Source organism: Sinohyriopsis cumingii, chromosome 15 (assembly GCF_028554795.1).
Source record: "Sinohyriopsis cumingii isolate HCF-2022 chromosome 15, ASM2855479v2, whole genome shotgun sequence".
Classification (NCBI taxonomy): Eukaryota; Metazoa; Mollusca; class Bivalvia; order Unionida; family Unionidae; genus Sinohyriopsis; species Sinohyriopsis cumingii.
Window position 1 is genome coordinate 68,758,370 of NC_142975.1, and position 22,193 is coordinate 68,780,562.

The window sequence follows — 22,193 nt, forward strand, 5'->3', positions numbered from 1 at the left end:
AGGGGATATGCAAAACCGCCCCGCGCAACCCTGTACCTGATTCATTCTTCATTTAGATGGCGATTGTATTCGTCGCGGTGGTGGTCCTTTCCCGTGTTCAAAATGCGGAATAGGCGTAAAAGCTAAATATGCGTTATGTAACAAAATACGGCATTAATAATCTACGATGGAAAACAAGGAATGACACTAATACATGTTTTAGCAATTAACCCAGAATAAAACAAACATTATCCTATCTTTTTTACATGCAAGGAAGCGTATGCGTCATTGACACTTTGTGAGGTAAAATGTATTTAATTTTTCAGATTGCAGAAGTTTTGTTTTTGTATGAAAGTGGTCCGTTTGCTCTTCCGGCTGCTATGTGTCGTAAATCCCACCGCTGCCACTAAATGTTAGAGGGAAATATGTTCATGCAATTAGTCTGGCTTGAACCCAGCTCTTCATAATGCTGGGCGTTACCCATCCAAATCGACCGATGTCCAATGCAGTTGACATATGTGTATGTTTGTAAGTGTCGTTTTGTAGGTATGTTCCCATATCCTATTTTTCATTTGTTTTTTTAACAAAATTAGCTCTGTCAACTTGAATTTGTTTGATACATCAGGAAGTGTGCAATGTACAAAGAGCGAACAAGGATATAGATTTCCGCGCCTGTTTAAAAAAAAAAAAATAATCGGCTTAGGTCATTCCTAAATTAGCGCGTAATACACACTGACAGTTGCAGTATAGAATATATTTCCTCCTGTACAGTGAAAAATATCGATTACGCGTTGAGTCCAATCCTATATATAAGCCACCGGCATTTTAAAATGCACTGAACATAACGTATCATCGCACAGATCCGACTGACGTATTGTACTGTTCACAACTTCTCTTAAATTTCACCGAACATGCCGGGGGAAAAACCCAAAGTTTACATAACCAGAAGAATTCCCAAGCCTGGGATAGATATTTTAAAGGACCATTGTAATTTATCATTTTGGGACAGTGATGAAGCGATACCAAAGGAAGATTTACTTAAAAACATCACCGGTATTGATGCCCTGCTCTGCATGCTGACTGATCCCATTGATACGGAGGTCTTAGATGCGGCAGGTAAGTTCGATTTAATATTAGGAGGTTGAGTTTGACCGATTTTGTGGGCTTTTCGCCATTTGAAATCACACACACACACACACACACACACACACACACACACACATATTGATGACCTGCATCTTTTGTAAGAAAGAACCCTGGAAAACCCACGGAAAGAATCACCAACCCACGGGAAGCAACTTAACCCACGTTGACTAAGTGCAATGTCAGTGGTCTGCAAAGGCGAGAACCTTAGACCACTCGGCCGCAGAGGGTCCTTGTATTAACAAGTTGAATAACGGGTAGAATAAGATTAATTGCTGATAGTAATTGATAATGGCCAGTGGCGTCACTCGGGTTGGTGTCACCCAGTGCGGTAGCTCATGATGTCACCCCCATGGTCCTCCTTCCGTAACAGACCATACAGAATCCTTAGTAATGTCATTTTGGTGTCACCCCCTCTGATGGTGTCACCCGGTGCAGTCCGCACCCCCAGCATCCCTCTAGCGACGCCACTGCTGTGCCTGCTAGTCATGTATTTAACTATGATCGGTTATCCGCTTATGAAATCCGACTAGACCGAGCAGTGTGTGCTCTGTAAAATTTGCAGTTTTTCATTTTGGTGTCACCCTTCTGAAATGGTGTCACTCGGTGCGGTCCGCACCCCCCGCACACCTCTAGCGACGCCACTGATAATGGCAAATTGTTACCTTATAATTAGAAGTGTGTCGTTTTTTTTCATAAACATTTACGGTTGACCAAATAACTTGAACAAAAGAATTCTTTCTGTGATTTGCAGAACAAAAAGAAATTAGTTGAAATAAGCAATATTTATCACGAGATCAAATAAAAGAAAACTAAATCAATATGTTGCCTTGAAATGAAAATGTGTATCGCGTGAATAAATAGTTACAAAATTAAATAAATGTTATCACCTTTGTGTACCACACACACACACACACACACACACACACACTAGACTGAGACAATATAAAAATCAAAACCTTTCATTACAAGATAAACATTTTTCTGCACATTATACCCTTTTGTAATTTCACGAGCCCCCATGACCAGCAGGTTACATCTGTTAGTTTCCTCTTAATGAAATTTTAGTAGCAATGGACTTCTGATAGTACATTCATCGGTTTTGATGGATAGAGTCGTCTGCATGTATCAGTAGACATCTGACGGTACATTGGGCGTTTTTCATGGATAGAGTCGTCTGCATGTATCAGTAGACATCTGACGGTACATTGGGCGTTTTTCATGGATATAGTCGTCTGCATGTATCAGTAGACATCTGACGGTACATTAGGCGTTTATCATGGATAGAGTCGTCTGCATGTATCAGTAGACATATGACGGTGCATTGGGCGTTTTTCATGGACGAAATCGTCTTCATGTATTCATTTTCTTATATAAGACCAAATTTGGCGAGGCTTCTGGACTACACGATATTATTGAAATCAAGACTTACCATTACAAAGGTTAGGTTTGTTTTGTTCCATATAGAGTATTTATAGTGTTTCTTTGGAATGACATCTCTTTTCCTTTTAGTCACAACTTCTTTAAACGAATGAGAAAACCTGGAGACTGATATTGTTTTTATGACTTTCTGTGCATGTTGCTGTCTATATACATGTAAAAATTGACAAAATATTTAAAATACACATTTCTACTTTTATTAATTATATATCAACGTTTGATGAATAATTTTTCACTACAAGGTATAATTTATTTCTTCTGACGTTGTTTAAAACAAAATTTATTTGGCATTAAAATATTTTATTATCATTATTATTATTATTACTGAATTTTCTGTTTCTACGAATTCATTGTTTGCTTAATATATGTATGAATGATGGACACTCCAGACACAAACTATCAATTGATTCAACTCTCTCTCTCTCTCTCTGTTTTTAATATTAATACGCAACGCCACATAACTATAATTTCAATTTTCTCATATGTCACCTGTTAGGGGCCTCAGAAATTTGACACGAATAAAGCCGAGATCTGTTCTGCATATTTTAAACTGCATTTTGAGCATGCAGCGAGTCTATTATTGTTCTGTACACTATAGGCAGATTAGTGGTCAGGTAGATTAAGAATTGGAATGATTTATGGATCGATAGATGGAGACACACAACACTATATATAAATAAATACACACACACACACACACACACACATATACACACACACACACACTAAGAAAACGAGAGAAACTCTCTCTCCTCGCCCCGTTCGGTTTCACATATAATGTATAATTAGATCGATATATCCGTCTGGTTCTAACGATCATTCCAGAGCATCGTGACCTTCTGAAGGACGCCTATAGGACGTGACAGAGGACACGCTATTTGACCTATCCTTGCCGTGCTCTTGAGCACATAATGTCCCATTAGATCAAAGTATTTTATTTTGACAGTGACAAAATCTCTTTTTATTGTAGTTAGCTGCAATACGCAACGTATGAGGTAAATTAAAAAAAATACTAGTTTCTGACTTAACACGTGTGCACATAAGCCACGGGCAAGATATCGTCCGTGGAAAAAATACAACTGTACACGCATCTCTTCACACGTAATACATAGAAGCTGTTATAAGAGGAAAGAAAGGAAACTCTGTGAAATAAAAATTAACCTGTATCAAGCTAGTTAATTTGCAGTAATGAAATAAAGAATATAATTTCAGCGCGCCATATTTATTTCTGATTTTTTATATATAAAGAAAACGAAGAGAGAGAGAGAGAGAGAGAGAGAGAGAGAGTTGTACATAACGTCTAGTTATAAACGTAATTTGATGTATAAAGTGTCAACCACGTGTTCCTTAAACCTGGGCTAGACTGGTCCTCTTCTGGCTATATCCATGGACCGGATATCAGGCTAACGCCTGGGCGGGTCAATCGGTACAAGCGCGTGTTTGGGTTCGGGAGACATAATTGTAATTGCTGTTTTGGGGTTTGGTTTTGTTAACCCATCTTGCACTGACTGAAGAAATTCGTCGTCGTAGTTAGGCGTTGAATAACTTCACAGGTACTGGGTTTTGCAGTGCACGGAAACGCTTTGCATTGACTTTAATTACTGATGCGAATTTACGGCCTACAAGAGCTTAGCGTGAATCACTGTCGTTCATTTTTTAACCGCGCCTCATGTTCGTTTTCTTTTATATTGTTTTCATTCTACTTTTTCAACTTGTACAATTTCAACATAATTAACAAGACTGCTGCAACTTTTGTATGTGGAAAAGTGATAATTATATTGTTATATTCTTGTACCGGCGAGACGTACACGTCATTAATTTTTGATCAATATTTCGTCACTCTGCTACTTAATAGGCAAGGAGAGCTGATGCAAAACATTCATTTGATTGAACGAGAAGAAATTTGCGGCTGTATCACATAATATGAAATTAGTAAGGATTCTCTCACGTGAGTGTCATCATATGAAATTCATCTTATAAATTTACCCAAAAGGTTTGGGATGGTGTAGAATGATGCATACAATCATCTCCTTGCATATGAGACCCCCCCCCCCCCGAGTATTATAAGAAGTGACTAATGAAGGAAAACGTACTGACCAGGGATGCGTCCTGTAGTGACTTTCACGCTGAGGTGTTGTAATTTTTGCATGAATCGGGTTTATTTCAAATAAATTTGATCTTTAATTTTAAGTATTTATCCTTTTTCACGTTATTTCTGTTCTTATGCTATGTTTCAATAGCTAAACTTACTCGGCACTATATAGCCAGGAATGTGCTGATGTGCCGCAATACATACATACATACATACATACATACATACATACATACATATAGCTGACTTGAACCCGTCCTGTTCACATGTTATTGTTTTCTTGGCGTTTATAGGCGATTGTTGCCAAATTGAGAGGGTGCGGATGGATGCGCCACACCTACTCTTACTAAACCGAAAAAACTAACATACAAAAAAAAAAAAAAAAAAAAAAATAACGGCGCATCGTGAATAACGAAACATTTTAAGAATAAAGGGTTGTGGCGTTTTTTTTCTCCATTCAGGACTACTTTTATTGTTGAAATTGAAATTGTGTCCTAAAACAGGCGTTTTGTGTAAGCGGCTCGTTTCTCCGAAGCAGACAAGAGGTATTGATTTAGCGAAGTTGCCATGGAGAGTTGATTCAAATCTGTCAAGAAATATTGAGGATTGAGCAAGTAGAATTTCGAGTTTGCTTCTATCTCTGTCGTCATGAACAAAAATATTTACTTTGATAATGGAGCTAGCGTAAGTAATGAAGGCAATGGATTGCCAAAATCGAAGAAACATTACTTAGATAACACACTCTGTTGTAATAATGTCAAATGTTGCTAATAAACATGTAAAGCCAGAACTTGTTAATGTATACTTAGAGAACAGAATATTAAAAACTATGAAAAAGTTGGTATTGGTGATAGGTTGGGCGAAGTAGGTAAAGGATTTTAACTTCAGCCTATGTTGAATATCTGTTGTATCTTAAGACACAACCAAAATATATCCAAAGGAATTAGATAAATGATTTCGTCGCTGTTATGTAGTTTTTGTACCGACGTAAACTCTCGTTGACTTCAAGTGATTGCTGATTGCGACGCATTCGTGAATTACGAAACGTTTTAAGGATATGTGGGTTTTCTTTAATCGAAAACTACGTCCGTGTTGAAATTGAAATGGGGCTGATGCAAGTAATGAAGGCAGTGGATTTCCACGCTTGAATAAAGGTTTTTAGATTGTGAAAAAATATGAAAATGCTGGTATTGATGGAGTGTGAGGATGTAGGTTACTTCAGCCCAGGTGGTATATACATATGTAGTAATTTCAAACATACCCGAGATATGTCAGCTTAGTGGGACACATACGTAGTGATTAAGCTAATGTTTTAGTTGTTATTGCTTGTATCGCTTTGAAAGTACCGTTAACCTCAAGTGATTGCAAGAAGTTACCCATAATACTGAAGCTATGTCTTTAGTATTCTAGTTCACATTTCCCGACATCAGTCCTTACACTAACCTCTTAATGCTGAGCGCGTAGCGAGGCAGCAGCTAGTACCATTTTTATGTCTTTGTTATGATTTGGCCCGGGTTCGAACCCACGATCTGCCGCATTCGGTGCGGACGCCCTTACTACTAGGCCACCTGTATGGTGACTGAAGTGTATGAAACGTATAATGGGAAATAATTAATTAAATCCTCTTACTAGCCAGTGGATGCATCAGAAAATATTTTGGTCTTCTCTTAATGTGATTTACTATCGTTTGTTTGAACCGTGCTGTATGTTTATTTGGCTTTGTTTTTACTTTTGCAACGTGCATAATTTTAAAATGATTAAGAAGACTGTCAATATTATTATCTGTGAAAAATTAAAAATCGTTATATTTCCGTAAAGGCGAGACGTACACGTCGTTATTTTTCTGATCAATATTTCGTCACTCTACTGCTGAATCAGCAAGGAGAGCTGATGCAAAACGTTCATTTGATTGAGCGAGAAGATATGTTTTGCTGCAACACATAACCTGACAATAGTATGGATTCTCTCACGGTAGTTTCGCCATACAAAATTCATGATATATATTTACCCATGGGGCTGGGATGGTGTATAATGATCTATACAATGATCTCCTCGCAGGGCTGGGAATGTAGGACAAGCCATATGCGCCCTCCTATGTGTCGTAAGAGGCGAATCATAGGCTAACGTACTCGCCAGCGATGCGTGCTGTAGTAACATTCACGCAGAGGAGTTGGACTTTTTTTTAAAGAAGTTTATTTTGTACAACGTTGACCTTTAATTTTACAGACTTTTATCCCTTTTCCGCTTTATTTTTCTTTTCGTGCTCTTGTTTTTATTGGGGTTTTTCACAAACTAAAATTACTTGGCGCTATATGACCAGGGCTGTGCTGATTTATCCGTTTACATACATACATACATACATACATACATGTTGGTGTTCTCTCGCCATCTACATACTGCTCATGCCTAATTGAGAGGGTGCAGTTGGATTCGCCGCACCTAATTTTGCGATATCGATAAAAATGCTATACACCCAACATTAGCGACGCATTCCTGAATTAGGAAACGTTTTATGGATAAAAGGCGAGGTTTTTTTATTTATTGAAACTACGGATTGCCAGGCTTAAATAAAGATATTTTGATTGTTAAAAAAGGTATAAAAATGTTAGTATTGATTGACGGTGCGGATGTAGGCAAAGCATCTGAACTTAAGTCCATGTGGTGTGTGTGTGTGTGTGTATATATATATATATATATATATATTAGTTGTTATCGTATATTTTTGTACCGCTTTGAAAATCTCGTTGACCTGAAAGGATTGCAAGAATTTACCCATTAATATTGAAGTTATGTCTAAAGTGTTATAGTTTACAGTTTGAACACCAATTAGACATCACTTTAAAAATGCCACACTGCAGACATCGTAGCGATATGACTGGAAAATTGTTAAAGCTACGTTAAAAATCTGAATCACACACACACACACACACACACACACACACACACACACACACACACAGAGGCCTAAGCGTCACCACACATAAAAGCACATACACGTACCTAGTATAGAGCCTCAATAGATCACAACCAATCTGTCTGCCTGGGTCCTTCGAAACAATTTGGAGTGGATTCCGTAGCACCTATTATCCTCTAATGAATTTATTCAAAGATGGACAATGTTTGTACATCATTGGTAAATTTTGTGTTTAGCATGTTGTTTTTGTATGAGCACATACTGTTGTGCCTGCAAGCATGAACCTTGCTGTATGGATGCATCTTGCCTACACAGTCATTACAAATGTAGGTCATTCTGACTCAAATTTCACGCGTAACCGATTTTGGTTAAATTTCCGTGTTTTTAGTTTGTTTCTCAAGCTTTGTTCATTGTGGAATTATTAAACTAGATGATTTTATGCATCTGGTTATACCACACCCTTACCACAAAATGGTCACTATTACCGACATTTTGCTGACTTTGGTTAACTGCTCGTAGTCACGTAACCCGGTTACTCAAACCTAGTGATTTTCCCGCAATAAATTGCGGTGTTGAGGATTGTGCAGTGAAAATATCTTCTGAAACAGATTTTAAGAATAATATTTTTTTATATAAAAAGAAATCAATATCTGGCTTTTATCAACTTATTATAGCACGTTTACTTTGTTGTTATACACACGAATGCCGTTTTTATTACTGTTTTATTTATTTCATTCCCTGTCATAGAGATAGACATTCCGAAGGTCAAAATCAGTATAGTATGAACTTATATTTTTTCATGGCTGCTGGAGACACCAAAATCTTCGTAGAGCCTAGGTACATAAACGTTGATTATTTTTAAAAAAAAATGTTTAATATGTCTCAAGCAGACACATGACTAGATTTTCCATCATGTTATATTACATCTCAGGCAAGTGTTAAGAAACTCGCCTACTTGAAAATGGTTTTAGAAATTCATGTAGTGTGTGGGTGGGGGCGGGGGCACTGCTATGTGTTGCGGTAAAGACACCCTTTCTCCATTTCTTTTCATATTGCCTGTCACGAAAGATATCTTTTATTAATATTTCCCGCCCCAAGTTTTTTCAGCTGCTTTCCTGTGGATATGTTTGGCATGATTTCGGACAATGATGCTGACAGATGATAAATGGTGTGTCAATCGGTTTATACAGTATTTCAACAAACACACTTCATCATCCAATTTAAAAGAGTTGTGGCAATGTCTGGAAACAATACGAATTCTATCACATTTCCATTATATAAAATTCTGGCTGTAAATGTATAACAACGGTGGGGAGAGCTAACCCATTAGTATAAAACGGGTAGCTGTCCGCCCCTAAGATCTTTAAGCAAAGGATTAGATCTGGAATGTGGAAGGTTGTTGTCGCTTCTATGCAAATGTACCTTCCAGGACTTATGTACTAATTAAATTCCCATAGTAAACCTATGCAAACACAATAATATATATTTAAAAAAAATCAGCAAAATTAAATTTCTGAGTACTCATGATAAAACATATTTATCAGTATAGATGTATCCTGGATGACAGCTTCTGTGTAGAGAAAAGGTATGAGCCGAGGCATATTATGGACTGAAACATGTGCTTTCAATTCCCCTCCAAAGAGTCGAGTGCTAATTTCAGCTTAGTACTAATATTAGTACCCTTACTCGTACCTCGTGGACAGGGTACTAACATGAGCATATACGTGTTAATGGAGCAAGCCGGGTGTGATTCACACCCGGCGTTCTTTTAGCCTAATAATAGCACTTTAAACATATTCCTTGAATATAATCAAATAAATTTAGTAGTCCTCTTATTTGATACCGGAAGTATCGAAAATCATTGTAGAAATAGTTGTAAAATCTCGTTTACCTTTCTTATCCCATATTTTCGTTTAGATCGTCCGCCATATTATTTAAAAAAATGATTACTTCCGTTCTCAGCCTCGTTTGTTTGTGTGCCATATAAGGACATTGACGCCTTATTTGGAAATGTAAACAAATCGTAGTAAAAATATGGCGCCGTTTGGGTCAGAAATTCGGTGCATTAAAAGTAAATACAGTTTCTCGGCAACTTTGAAATTCCACCAAGAAGCGATTATTCGCCACTTGATTGATAATAATATAGCGTAGAATATCCAAAATATAGTCTGGCAAGCCTTACGTAGAAAAGGGGTCACGGCGAGTCTCGCGTTATCTGTCATGGCGGACAGGATAAGGTTAGAGTAACCATGCCAATTTATTTTATCGTGTAAGGGCTTAATAAATTCAAAATAAGCCAAACTTCTTTCACAACATGATTATACTTATGTAGTTGATTTCTACACTGTTTGTTTTTCTGACTTAGGTGATGATTTATTTTGCTCCATTACATGATATGGGATCAGTTCGTAGCCTCAACCACAAAAAATCAAGTTGAGGCTACGACATCGTAGCTAATTTCAGCTATGAGTGTTCCAAACTCAAGAATGATTATCAACCAGTTCTGGCCAGCCAAATCCATATATACTCTATTTCAGGGGTCTCGAACTCAAACCACATCGAGTGCCGCATGATGGTATTTTCGATGACCCAAGGGCCGCACCATCTTTGTTATCTCTCATGACACCTTGTGACGCCAATCATTTTGCGGGCCACAGGATACGGCTTGGCGGGTCGCATGTTTGAGACCCCTGCTGTATAATATTTTTGCACATTTCCAGACTGGTTCCCCATTTTCCACGCCATTAGTACCGTGTGTCCTCAAACATCCAACCCCGGAGAATCTCAAAAGCAAATATTAGGAATACACTGTAGTCGCTTAATCATACTCTCTTGTTTTCTACATTAGACTTTTCAGACCGCTTACGTACCAGTAATAAATTGAAAGGGTGTAGTTGCATATGTCACACGTACCCTCGAGACACTGACGATATCAGTATTATTTCAGGATACAAATTGCACATAAAGGTGTAAACAATGCAAATTTGAACGATGACAAATATTAAATGGGGATTTAAATCGGTGATAGAGCATTCCAACATATTCACACTCCTTTATACTTATTTTCATCATCACCGAGATATCTTAATGAGAAATTTCGGTGTGATGATATTATAGGTACAGCTGGATTATTTCAGCGGGCCTTCCATATGAAAGTAGAGGATGACAGGAATGGCCAGCAGGTGAGTGGGATCGGACCACAAATTCATTTCCGACACAAATAAATGTTAATATATTAAAAAATGAAAATAACGTCTGTATTAGGTTGGCATTATAAACCACGCATACTTCTATTCGTCAGTTGATACTGTTTTAGCCTTGGAAAACGGCGTTTCGCAGCGTCCTGCTCCTAAACAGGGACATCCCCTGGTCTGCACTAAATAACGTCACATTGCACTTGAAATTTATATCATATTTAGTCAGTAAGAAATCAAATACAGGAGATCAAAATAAAAGTAAATATTTTGTCGTCACCTATAGTATAGTAAATTAAATGTATGGTGGGAAAAAATAATTGAATCCATTTGCTCTAGTCAGTGGATGGATCTCAAAATATTTATGACTTTACTTTTTTAATCTCCACCTCCCTCTACCCCCCCCCCCCCCACACACCAGTAGAGAGGTTCTCAGGCTGAAAAATAAACCGTTGTCTGATACCTCTAGAGTTATTGGATTTGTCAACGAATTATGGTAATGTCTTGGGTAAGATGATAGAGGTGATATGATTGGTCGGCAGTCCTCAGGAATGTCTTGTATACAATAGTTTTTCGTGGTTGCGTTGGTCAGCGGGACATGGGGATGTCTTATATACGATGGTTGAGGTGTATGGATAAGTCAGCGGGTCATGGGAGTGTGGATTTTTCAGCGGATCATGGTTATGTCTTGTGTGCGATAATACAGCCACCAGTGCGCCACTCTGGGGCATGTGGTCAACTGCTTATGCTGTCTATTGGCTGATACAGGTTATGAATATCATAAATAAATCTAAGTTTAACGACACATTCGCAAATACATTACTGAACACGAGTGAACTGGCACGCAAAGCGAGTCTGTTGGCCACCAAAAATCTCAGTTCCCCTCTCCTTTCTTTACCCATCTTCAGTTATTGTTGCTTTCTCCACAAAAGTCTAATTCACATTTGATCCAGACACGTAAGAGTTATTCATGTATTTTTTTTTAAAGATAAGCCATTTTCACTCTAAACGGGAAGTAACATTTGGGCTGTCCACAGATTTATTTACGATATTTATGATCGTGTACACTTTCCTCTTCCTATAAATTAAAGTGAAAAAAAAAAAAAAGGAAAAGAAGGGGTTCGCAATTTCACACACTGAGTACTGCTGACTGTCCGTTATGCCAAATATTATGGATCAGTCGTTCCATCAAAGTTCTTACACCAGTGTTTAATCGATATAAATTTTATATGAACATTACGTTTTTCTATATTTATGTAAATTATTCATAATTTCACAGTCTATTGTTCATTAAATAACCGCCCCATGCTTTCATTCTGCCTGTTCAGTATTAAAGGTCACCGGCCATACTCTTACAGTTTTCTTTTTATACCAGATTTGCATTACATGATTAAAGTAGTTATACTCGCACAAAAAGAATAAAAAGTTATCAAGTGTAAAGAAGAAATAATTTAATTACTAGAAAATAGAAGTATACAACGCTTTTTCCCCCTTAGCTTAATAATAATGATAATAATAATAATAATAATAATGACTTTATTTAAAGAGGGTAACACATTTAGCTGATAACTAATCTACCTTGAGGCCCTCATGCAAAGGAATTTATTTATTTTAGCTGCATCTCTAATATATTGGGTTTGGAAGAAGGAAATAGAGTGGGCATTTCCAATCTCAACTGGAATACGATTTCAGAGCAAAGTTCCAGAGTATTGGAAACATTTTTAAACAACATTTTTAGCTTCGATTTTCCACCTTTAGAGGACGCCAACCAGAAATGATGTACATTTAAACCCACGAGACGAAATACATGCTTCTTGTTGTTGAAAAATGAAACACTAAAACTGTCAACCTGGACAGAAAACAAACAATAAAATTAACTGGTAAGAGCTTCATATTGCAGCAACTAAACACTGACCAAATGCTCAACATTATTCTCTCTCTCTCTCTCTCTCTCTCTCACACACACACACACACACACACACACACACACACAGCTGGTACGAAAGTATCAACGTTTTTGATCATTGACCAATACTAGGAATAGTCTGATCAACTCCAATGGTCTAAACATATTTATTTTTTGTCACTTCTATCATGATTCTGAAACGCAAGTCAGTTTTTCGACTTCACGGTCAGTAGATGCTTCCACATGTTCTTAGAAGACCGTTGACACTGCTCTCCTTATTTGTGTACTGCATCCAAATTCTAGCACGTTTTCCATGCATGGTACGGATCTGTTTAGTCTGGTCCTTTCGTTACAATCTTTACTTGAGATGGTATCAGTTGGGCTTCTTTGCATAGTACAGTAAGCATAAGATAAAACTGAAGGTTGTTTTTACGCGCTTTGCGATTCAATCTACTGTGCCATCGCTCCACGTCATTGTTTGTTCGTACCGTTTTCTCCAAGACACTCCATGTGGACATGGGCCAAATTGTGCTGGATACCCATCTGTCACTAATTTACGTCATCCATTCATCGAACGCGGTTCTGGCCTTTCCTTTTAATCTTTCAAAAGCTGCGGGGATATGTTCGGCTGGCAGACAGGGCAACGCAAACAGCTTTCTAAAAAAATATTTTGTCCTATTTAAATTATATATATATATATATATATATATATATATATATATATATATATATATATATATATATATATATATATATATATCTTGCATAGCATTTACTTGTTGTTTGAAGAAAAGGAACGAGTTAAAACTATTGTTAAGTTCGACCGAATTGTCTTGGGCCAAATTGTCTACAATCCAGTTAAACACCGAATGGCTAGGCTGAATACAATGGATTAATTTACGTCATATCCGTTTTTGGCACGCGGAAACTATAGATTGTTTACGAATATTGTCGAATAATTTTTAATTTAAAAAGCGGATATTTAAGTCCAAGTGAACATTTTTATGGTGTGCATGCGTAACAAATGTGTTTTTGTTTATGACTATAATAATCCCACACGTTCGTTCAATATATGTGGCTAGTGACCTTTAAGTTCGTGTGTGTGTGTGCGCGTATATATATATATATATATATATATATATATATATATATATATATGAATACACACTTACATTCAAGAAGCTCTGATTTCATTTAGTTATTTCCTCAAATCAAGTGCCTCACATTATCTTAAGCGTTCAGTTCAAAGCCCATTGTTGTTTCCAACATAACAATACTGTGATTCATGGTGATAATACATGTTAGCACGGCAATTACATTAAATAATTCAAGAGCTCCTAAGATCACTAACTACGAGCAGTATTATTCTTTGTTCTTGGTAATGTAGTAATGTCGATCTTAGAACTCGATTTTAAAATAATCCTTGGGGAAAATATCTGAACCTATCTGGCCTTTCAAAGAAACAGCAACCCCAACCCCAAAAACAAACCCCTACCTCCCAGTCGCTAGCTTGACCTCGCCGCCCCAGATCCTCTTCGTGCTTAACACAAACCCACTCCGCCATAATATGGACAAACCTAACAAGAAGAAAACTGTTTTACTGTTTTTGTATTATTTGGTTGTTGGTTTGTTTCAAATCTGGTAGTAAAATATCCAAATTTATTAAAATCTGTAATCTTCTTTGTTAATTCAGGAGCAGGCCTTAAAGTTGTTTCCACAATGTCTGTGGGGTATGAACACATCAATACAGAGGAGTGTAAGAAGCGCAACATTTTCGTGTGTAACACCCCTAACGTGTCAACTGACAGTGTGTCGGAACTTACGGTTGCATTGCTTCTTCTCACCTGCAGGCGGTTACTAGAGGGTAAGCTATTTCTCACATAATATAGGAGGAACAGACATATCAGAGCAGGCTAAAAACCTTTAATTTTAATTATTTTTGTAAATACTTTATCTTCTAGTTCATCAATAAGAAAAGCAGTTACAAAAAGAAGATGATAATGGTAGGGCCCTACGATATCAATGGTGATGGCAACATTTTATATTTTTAAATAAATCGATCATTTTTTTCTTCTCCATATATCAAACAGTGAAACAAATGACGCGGTGTTAAGAAGCATCACTATGACTAGATGTTAATACTTGTATATTCTTACATTTTGTGTACATTTATGGTTACATCCAGTGCATTAGTTTACACGCACAAAGACTATGTTATTTGTATTTAGGACTAACCTGGATACAACACATAAACAAAAAATTCAGCTTAGGGAATGGTACCTTTTAAAAATGTGATGCATTTCAATAAATGACTGGAATGTGAACATTCAGAACGAGACACAATCACGCCTGTTTGCCTTTTCATTCTACACAAAAACCAAAGGCTGCACTCAGTACAGGTGTTTTTCTTTTTCTGTTTCTTTTTCTTCCGTCTAGGCTTCTTTGTTGTTTTCAATTAAATGCAAGTTACATTCCTCACTGGTTAGCAAATCTAAAGGCAAACTCAGAACATGAATATTAAAGATTTTCGTATGAACTACAAGCGAATACAATGACAGGTGATTAGCTAATAGGGACTAGAGTATAACGCAATAACAGTTGATTGGTGCAGGTAGTGTAGAGATATCTAACATCGTTTTGCATCCCTGCGTTCCGTGGACAATATAAGGCTCGGAGACTTGTCGGGGATAAGTGATAGCTCATCTAAATCCACTAATTTTCCAGGAAAAGAAATGAAATAAAACTCATGATGACAAAATTAGAAATAAAACTTAAAAGTTCTTTTACAACTGTGAAATATATAAAATTAATCTGGAAACTGTGGTAGTAAAGATATTTATTAACCCGATAGCCGCATTTAATATCACATATTTTAGTGCAACGAACTTCGTCTGATTAATGGGCGTAGATTATACTAAAAAAAAATATTTTTTTTGGAATTATTTTCAGGAGTTAAAGCTGTGAAGAATGGAGAATGGGGTAAATGGAAGCCCATGTGGCTGTGTGGTACGGAGTTGTCGCAAAGAACCCTGGGTATTTTGGGTCTAGGCAGAATAGGATATGGTGTTGCCCGTCGATTGAAGCCGTTCGGAATAAAGCGACTTCTATACAATGATGTGTGCAGCGTTGGATATGCAGACGACATAGATGCAAAATTCGTTGATTTTGAAACCTTGTTGACTGAGAGTGATATTATTTGTATTTGCTGTAATTTGACCCCGCAAACAAAGCACATTTTCAACAAAGATGCCTTCAAGAAGATGAAAAACTCCGCTATTTTGATCAACACAGGAAGGGGTGGTGTAATACAGCATGACGATCTGTACGAAGCACTGACTTCCGGTCAGATTACCGCGGCCGGATTAGATGTCACTGAGCCCGAACCACTTCCGGCGGATCACCCATTGGTTGGATTACAAAACTGTGTTATACTTCCGCACATGGGAAGTAACACATGGGATTCCCGAAATAAAATGGCAGAGACGGCCGCGTGTAATATTCTTGCGGTGTTCCGGAATGAAACTGCTATCGGCCAGGTCAATATATGAGTAAGCCATTCAAAAATATGCGCAATCTGTCTTTACAAGTATTTTTATGCTATCATATATCTTATTTATTAGAGGCTGTAATTAAACAGAAAATGCATTCTCTGTATTTGCCTGCCTCTCCCTCATAATCATCGCCATAGTCGTCGTCGTAGACAGCATCATCGTCACCAGCATTATCATCAACTTCTTCTAGTTAAGACAACCAGAACATTTTGTGCAAGTGTTTGAATATAATGCGTAAAGTGCATTTATTATTTTCTTTCTTATGTATATTATCTCTTTGTATGGATTTTCGTTAGGTTTGGACGACGGCCGTCACATAGATCCTGTACGTGTTCAGTGTTTACTGTTGTTTCTGACTTGTATATTGTAGTAACATGATTTCTCCAACGAAAAATTCATCACCATTGATGACTATCATTCGCAGTGTGTTCCCAGTAAGGACCAGATGTAAGGCTCACACACCCACCTCCGCAAAAAAACCCGGCCTTTTAAATAGGATTTCTTGATACCTTTTGGCACAATAAAGCTTTATTTAAAAAAGATTTGATCTATCTGGAATTTATTGTGACTGCAGTGGCGCTGAAGACGATATGTTACCTACTTAATACAAATTGGGCTTGGCTGCAAAAATCAATACTTTGTTAAAGATGCTTCCATTGATTGGGTAGTTTTAAGATCATACATCTTGCTCTGTCAAAGAAATTTCAGTGGTGATGTGCTATGCTTTTTGCTTGCAAAAGTGTCGTGATGATACTGTTACTGTCAGTACTTGCTAATTCGTTCCGTCAACTGCAAAAAACACCCCCCGCAAAGATCTGGATTCGCACAATACACGGGTAGATCAGTCTGTGTTATATGTCCATTTGACTACTCCTAAAAAACAAAACACTTCATAGTCACAGTACATTATGCAGCGTCAAAAATGGGTATGCACAGTTAGCATTTGGTCTCGACTTATAAGCAGGTACGGACGGTATCTCGATTGTAGCTATAGATCGTCTTTTTTGTCAGCTTTCTGTTTTTATTGGTCCTTTGCTCATTTGCATACGAAAGCTACCGTGTTTACACTTGTATAAAACAAACTCACCGAAATCGAAATAGCATAGACTTATATCTACCGTCCCATAATTTTTCAGAAATCAGGATATATACTGGCCGCTTTCAAAAATCAGTAATAAAACGACAGAGAATGCACTGATAGGACTGTTCACTGGGTGATAACAGACGTAGCCTGCTGCTTCTAACAAAAGCGTGATACGGTAGTTACACTGCTTAAAACAAGGCAAGAGTAATACGGTAGTTACACTGTAGTACATCTGTCGTGATCTTTATTGTTGTTTAGTTGGATATTGTCTTCGTGGTTTAAAATGGTATTACAATGATGGAATCATGTTGGATATTTTGTTCCTTTTATTGCAAAAGACAAGATTAGGAAACTTATAAATTCACTTGGTTACAAGATCTACCCCCCCCCCATTGTTTAACAATACATTGTATCAACCGTTCCACTTGTAAAGTTTATTACGTTCCAAAAACTATACCGATACAAATCGATTAGACCCTTAATCTAGAATGAATATAAATTAATATTAGATAATGGGCCTTTTATATGAAACGAAGTGATTACATTCGAATTGATAGATTAAGGATATAATGGCATACTTTTCCTTTCTTTTTATCTTGTTATACATTTTTCAGGCATTTAATGAAGGTATAGTTAAATAGGTTGGTTCTGTATCTGCATTTTCAGATAATATATTTAGGAATTATGTATTTGATGAAGATTATAATGTAGAAATTAATTTGTTAATAATAAATCTTTTTTCCCCCCAAAAAACTGGGCTTTCTACTTATTCAGTTCTAGTCGGCTGTTTTCACTATATGTAGCATATTCAGTTATTACATTTATTGACTTTTTGCATTTTTACATGTGCGCCACCGCATCCAGTCAAAATTAAGTTGTTCAAATTTGAACAAGTTCCTACATGATAGAGAGAAAGGGAGAACACAAATTGAGTAGACTGATTAATAAGCAATTTTCCGCTACCGGTCCGTGTTTGCACAAATATCTTTAACTCAGAAAGACCTGTAAAAGTTTCTCTATGGTACGTAGTCATACTTTCGATGTTAAACTTTAAAAGTATCATTTTTAGGTCAATTGCCGCCACAAGTTTCGGCCGATGTACAATGCACCACGCTACTGGTTAGTCGGCATCACATACTAAGGGAGGCAACTCATGAAGTCCAATAGATGTCACTTGCACAAAACACCAATATATATGTTCGATCCGCCAATGTGTAGATAGGGGCTATCACATCGGAACCTTGGCTAGTGAAGATGATATTGGTCGAGTTGTCCCAAAAACTTTGATGAGGTCGCTAAGGATAGAAAGACATCACTTTTCCATTAGCGTTCAGGTTACTTGGACTCCACTCGAAGGCAGCCGAGACTTAGAGTAATTACATTTGTCTGTCCGTCTGTCCATCAGCAATTTGATCTCAGCAGGATAATTTTAATGGTAATTCTTGGATTGTAGCCAAATTTGGTATGCGGCTTTATACTGGCGAGACTTCAAAAGACTGATGTACAGCCATCTCGATTATCGTTTAGAGTTGTTATGACCACTTGCTGCCTATGGTATGGTAGATGCAAATGTTAAGTTCCTATTTGCTATTAACTATAACTTTAGGAATCCAGTTCCATAGAAAAATTATACATTTGTCATCTTAAATTAACGGTCGCTCCGGTGGCCTAGTGGTTAGAGTGTTCGCCTCGGATGCGGAAGGTCGTGGGTTCGATACCCGGCCGAGTTATGCCAAAGACTTACAAAAATGGTACTAACAGGTGCCTCGCTTAGCGCTCCTCACTAAGAGGTTAGTGTTAGGACTGGTCGGCCTGGTGTCAGGATAATGTTACTGGGTGGGACATCATGCTACATGTCTGCGACATAATGCCCCAGTGTTAGGCATCACTATTAACTGCCACACTGCAGACATCGTAGCGATATGATTGAATTTTTGTTAAAGCTACGTTAAAAATCCATATAATACACTCTTAAGTTAATACAGATCAAACACACGTTAGACCCATTTTCGGGGCCCCGAGTGGCCGAGTGGTCTAAAGCGCTCTCCGTTACGGATCACTGCCATCTCACTTCTGTCTGCGTGTGTTCGAGTCTCGGATTCAGCCAACGCTTGCCAGTAGCTTCTCGTGGGTCGATGGTTCTTCCTGGGGTTTTCCTGTGTTCTTCCTCCACCATTAATACTGGCCGCCATGCATAGCCTATCGTGTGCTGAAAAATGGCGTTAAATCCTACAACAACAAGACCCATTTTCTAAACATCCCGACTATGCGGCACAGACGTTTACGGCGAAATATGATGGTCTCAAAGGGTAATACTTCGATAACACCCATGAATCTGGTTCGTGATATTACCTTTCGAGCCAATAAAATTTCACTGTGTCGCGAACACAATATCTCTCAGTAAATAGAGCATGTTACATGTGGGCGTAAGTTTTTCCCGGCAGGCGAAATTTGCGCAATTCGTACGTTTCGGAGCCCGTAACTTCAGCCTGGTGCACTGCAGAAAAGTCAATGATGGCTTGATCAAAAGAAAAATATAATAGGAGTAAAACAATCATACATTAATATCAGTGATAAACTCAATAACATCATCACCGTTTTCATCCAACAATTTTGCGTTTTCATTAAAGTCTTTCAGTACATCATAGCATCGCTAGTCATCTACAGACGGAGCTACTAAATACAACTTATCCCATTTTCAACCATCTCGTTATCATATTAAGCAATAGTTGTGTTTTACCACTTCCACATGGACCTATTATGATCATTCGGACAGAATTTGGTAACGTTGGATGATGCTTGACCGGCTCTTGCTTTCGTGTCGCTGAGAAATCGATTACATCCATGTTGCAAAAATCTAATAAATAATATGGATTTATATTGTGTAAAATGCAGGACGCGTACCCCCACAGGTGGACCAACAACTATTACAACAAAAAATACCAGATCAGCAGTTACAGGTAAGTGTGATCGATGTGTTACACAAAAAAATTCAAATTTATTTCTAATTCAAACAATATAAAGAAAAAGAGGAGGTGATGTTGCCGCTCTGTTAGCAAAACTACCAGGAACACCATGGGCTAAATACCCAAGAGAAAAACACCTTCCCGGGTATAACTATTGCGGCCCTGGTATTCGACTTGATATCAAGCTTGATAACCAAGATCAGCCAAAACCAGGTGAATATCCAGTAAACGCTATTGATAAAGCGTGTCACGCTCATGATGTAGCTTATAAAAGTAAAAACCTACAAGATAGACATATTGCAGATGTAAAATTAATTCATGCGCTAAATTCCATAAAAAATAAATCTTTCAAACAATCATTAGCTTATTGGTTGGTGAGATCTGCGATGAAAAGTAAGCTTGTATTAGGAGCTGGTAATTAACCAACCGATTATTATTATAATGGAGTCGATTTATTATAGTCCAAGAGGATATTGGAGGGGTAGAGGTAATGTGACTGTAAGATATTTATATGAACCCGGTGAACTTGAAGGTGGTAAAAAAGAGCGACTGATCCTATCTGAAGTATTGCAACACATAAAATTTCCAGCGTGGTAAGATTCGCGGGGCAATGTACAGACTAGATTCAACTGCTCCTCAACGTGGATTTACACGTGAACAATTACAAGTAATTGCTGAAGACACACAATTACCACCGCGATCACTTAACAAGCACCTCTGCGCCGATTACATTCAAGACAGGTTAGCATCACATTTTCGCGTGTATGACTAAGACTACTATTTTTTCTATCCACGGTAAATTGTCTTGGATCATTATTTGGATGTCGTCACAACGTTATACAATTACAACTTCCACAATGATCATTCTGCTGCTGTTTTAGCGTTATGATAAATTCAACATCGAGATCAAAGTCTCGTTTTTTTTTGTCACTTTGTTTATAACCAGCTAATTTTTTACTTACTATATCACTATCATCGAGGACATCATCAATGGTTTCTGTAGCGTCTATGACAATTCTCCGCAGCAGATATTCTTCTGACTCGAGACACTGCAAGATAAACTAAGTTTGACCACTCGACACGATCATCGACAATCCAAACTCGAGTATCAGAGATGGTTAACCCTTGAGATGAATGAATTGTCATTGTGTATCCCAGTGTCCATGGAGTCTTATCCGCGCTCAGCGTATCCTCAACAACACTGACATCGACTGCGACAGCATCATTTAATACGAGATTCTGTTTCTCAGTCTGTCCTGGTATATCAACGTCGATATTATGTCGTCGTGTATCAGCTGGTCTACAGCACAATGGTACACGTAGATCTGAAATTTTTTCTTTATGCAACTGAAAAACCGCTTACGAAGTGTATCACGAACTATCTTTCTACTTGCCACTATTAAATCGTTTGGTCTCAACACTAGCAGAAAATCATTCATAAAAGTTTCTGAAATTATTTTACGCATTATTTCACATTGAATTTTATTCGGTTGTAGTCTGATTAATTTCTTAAACTCCCTTAATTCTACATCAAGACATCTATGATCATCAGTTATCTCCTCGTAATAATCTACAAAATTCTTTAGCAACCCGTGTGGAGATGGCCCAACAAACGGTGGTGGTTGACCATGATCGCCGCACATGATCACAGCTGTATTTTTCAATAACAGTCAATCGAGAAACATATTTAATGTATCTAGTGACACTATACATATCTCATCCCAAATGAAGATTCTTGAAATATATTTCTCTCCCATTCGATCAGGAGTCCATGCGGACACTGTACATATCTCATCCCAAATGATGATCCTTGAAATATATTTCTCTCCCATTCGATCAGGAGTCCTTGCGTCTCCCTTCCATCGAAGAAAGCTACGATAAGTACATGACTTCACTCCTCGTTCTCTCATTTCTCTTGCGAGTC

At 37.6% G+C, this 22,193-nt stretch overlaps 1 protein-coding gene across 1 annotated transcript; it reads left to right on the forward strand.

Annotated features, from left to right (window-relative positions):
• Positions 1-723: 723 nt before the first annotated feature.
• LOC149782019 (glyoxylate reductase/hydroxypyruvate reductase-like) lies at positions 724-18,056 on the forward strand. Its single transcript, XM_089933422.1, has 3 exons — positions 724-1,095; positions 14,362-14,532; positions 15,618-18,056. The coding sequence occupies exons 1-3, from the start codon at positions 891-893 to the stop codon at positions 16,214-16,216; spliced, it is 975 nt and encodes a 324-aa protein (XP_089789548.1). The 5' UTR covers positions 724-890; the 3' UTR covers positions 16,217-18,056.
• Positions 18,057-22,193: the final 4,137 nt, after the last annotated feature.

Coding starts and splice junctions, on each gene's coding strand:
- LOC149782019 (XM_089933422.1), top strand. CDS start 891: ATGCCGGGGGAAAAACCCAAAGTTTACATAACCAGAAGAATTCCCAAG. Junction 1,096..14,361: donor GGAGGTCTTAGATGCGGCAG/GTAAGTTCGATT, acceptor TTGTTAATTCAG/GAGCAGGCCTTAAAGTTGTT. Junction 14,533..15,617: donor CTGCAGGCGGTTACTAGAGG/GTAAGCTATTTC, acceptor AATTATTTTCAG/GAGTTAAAGCTGTGAAGAAT.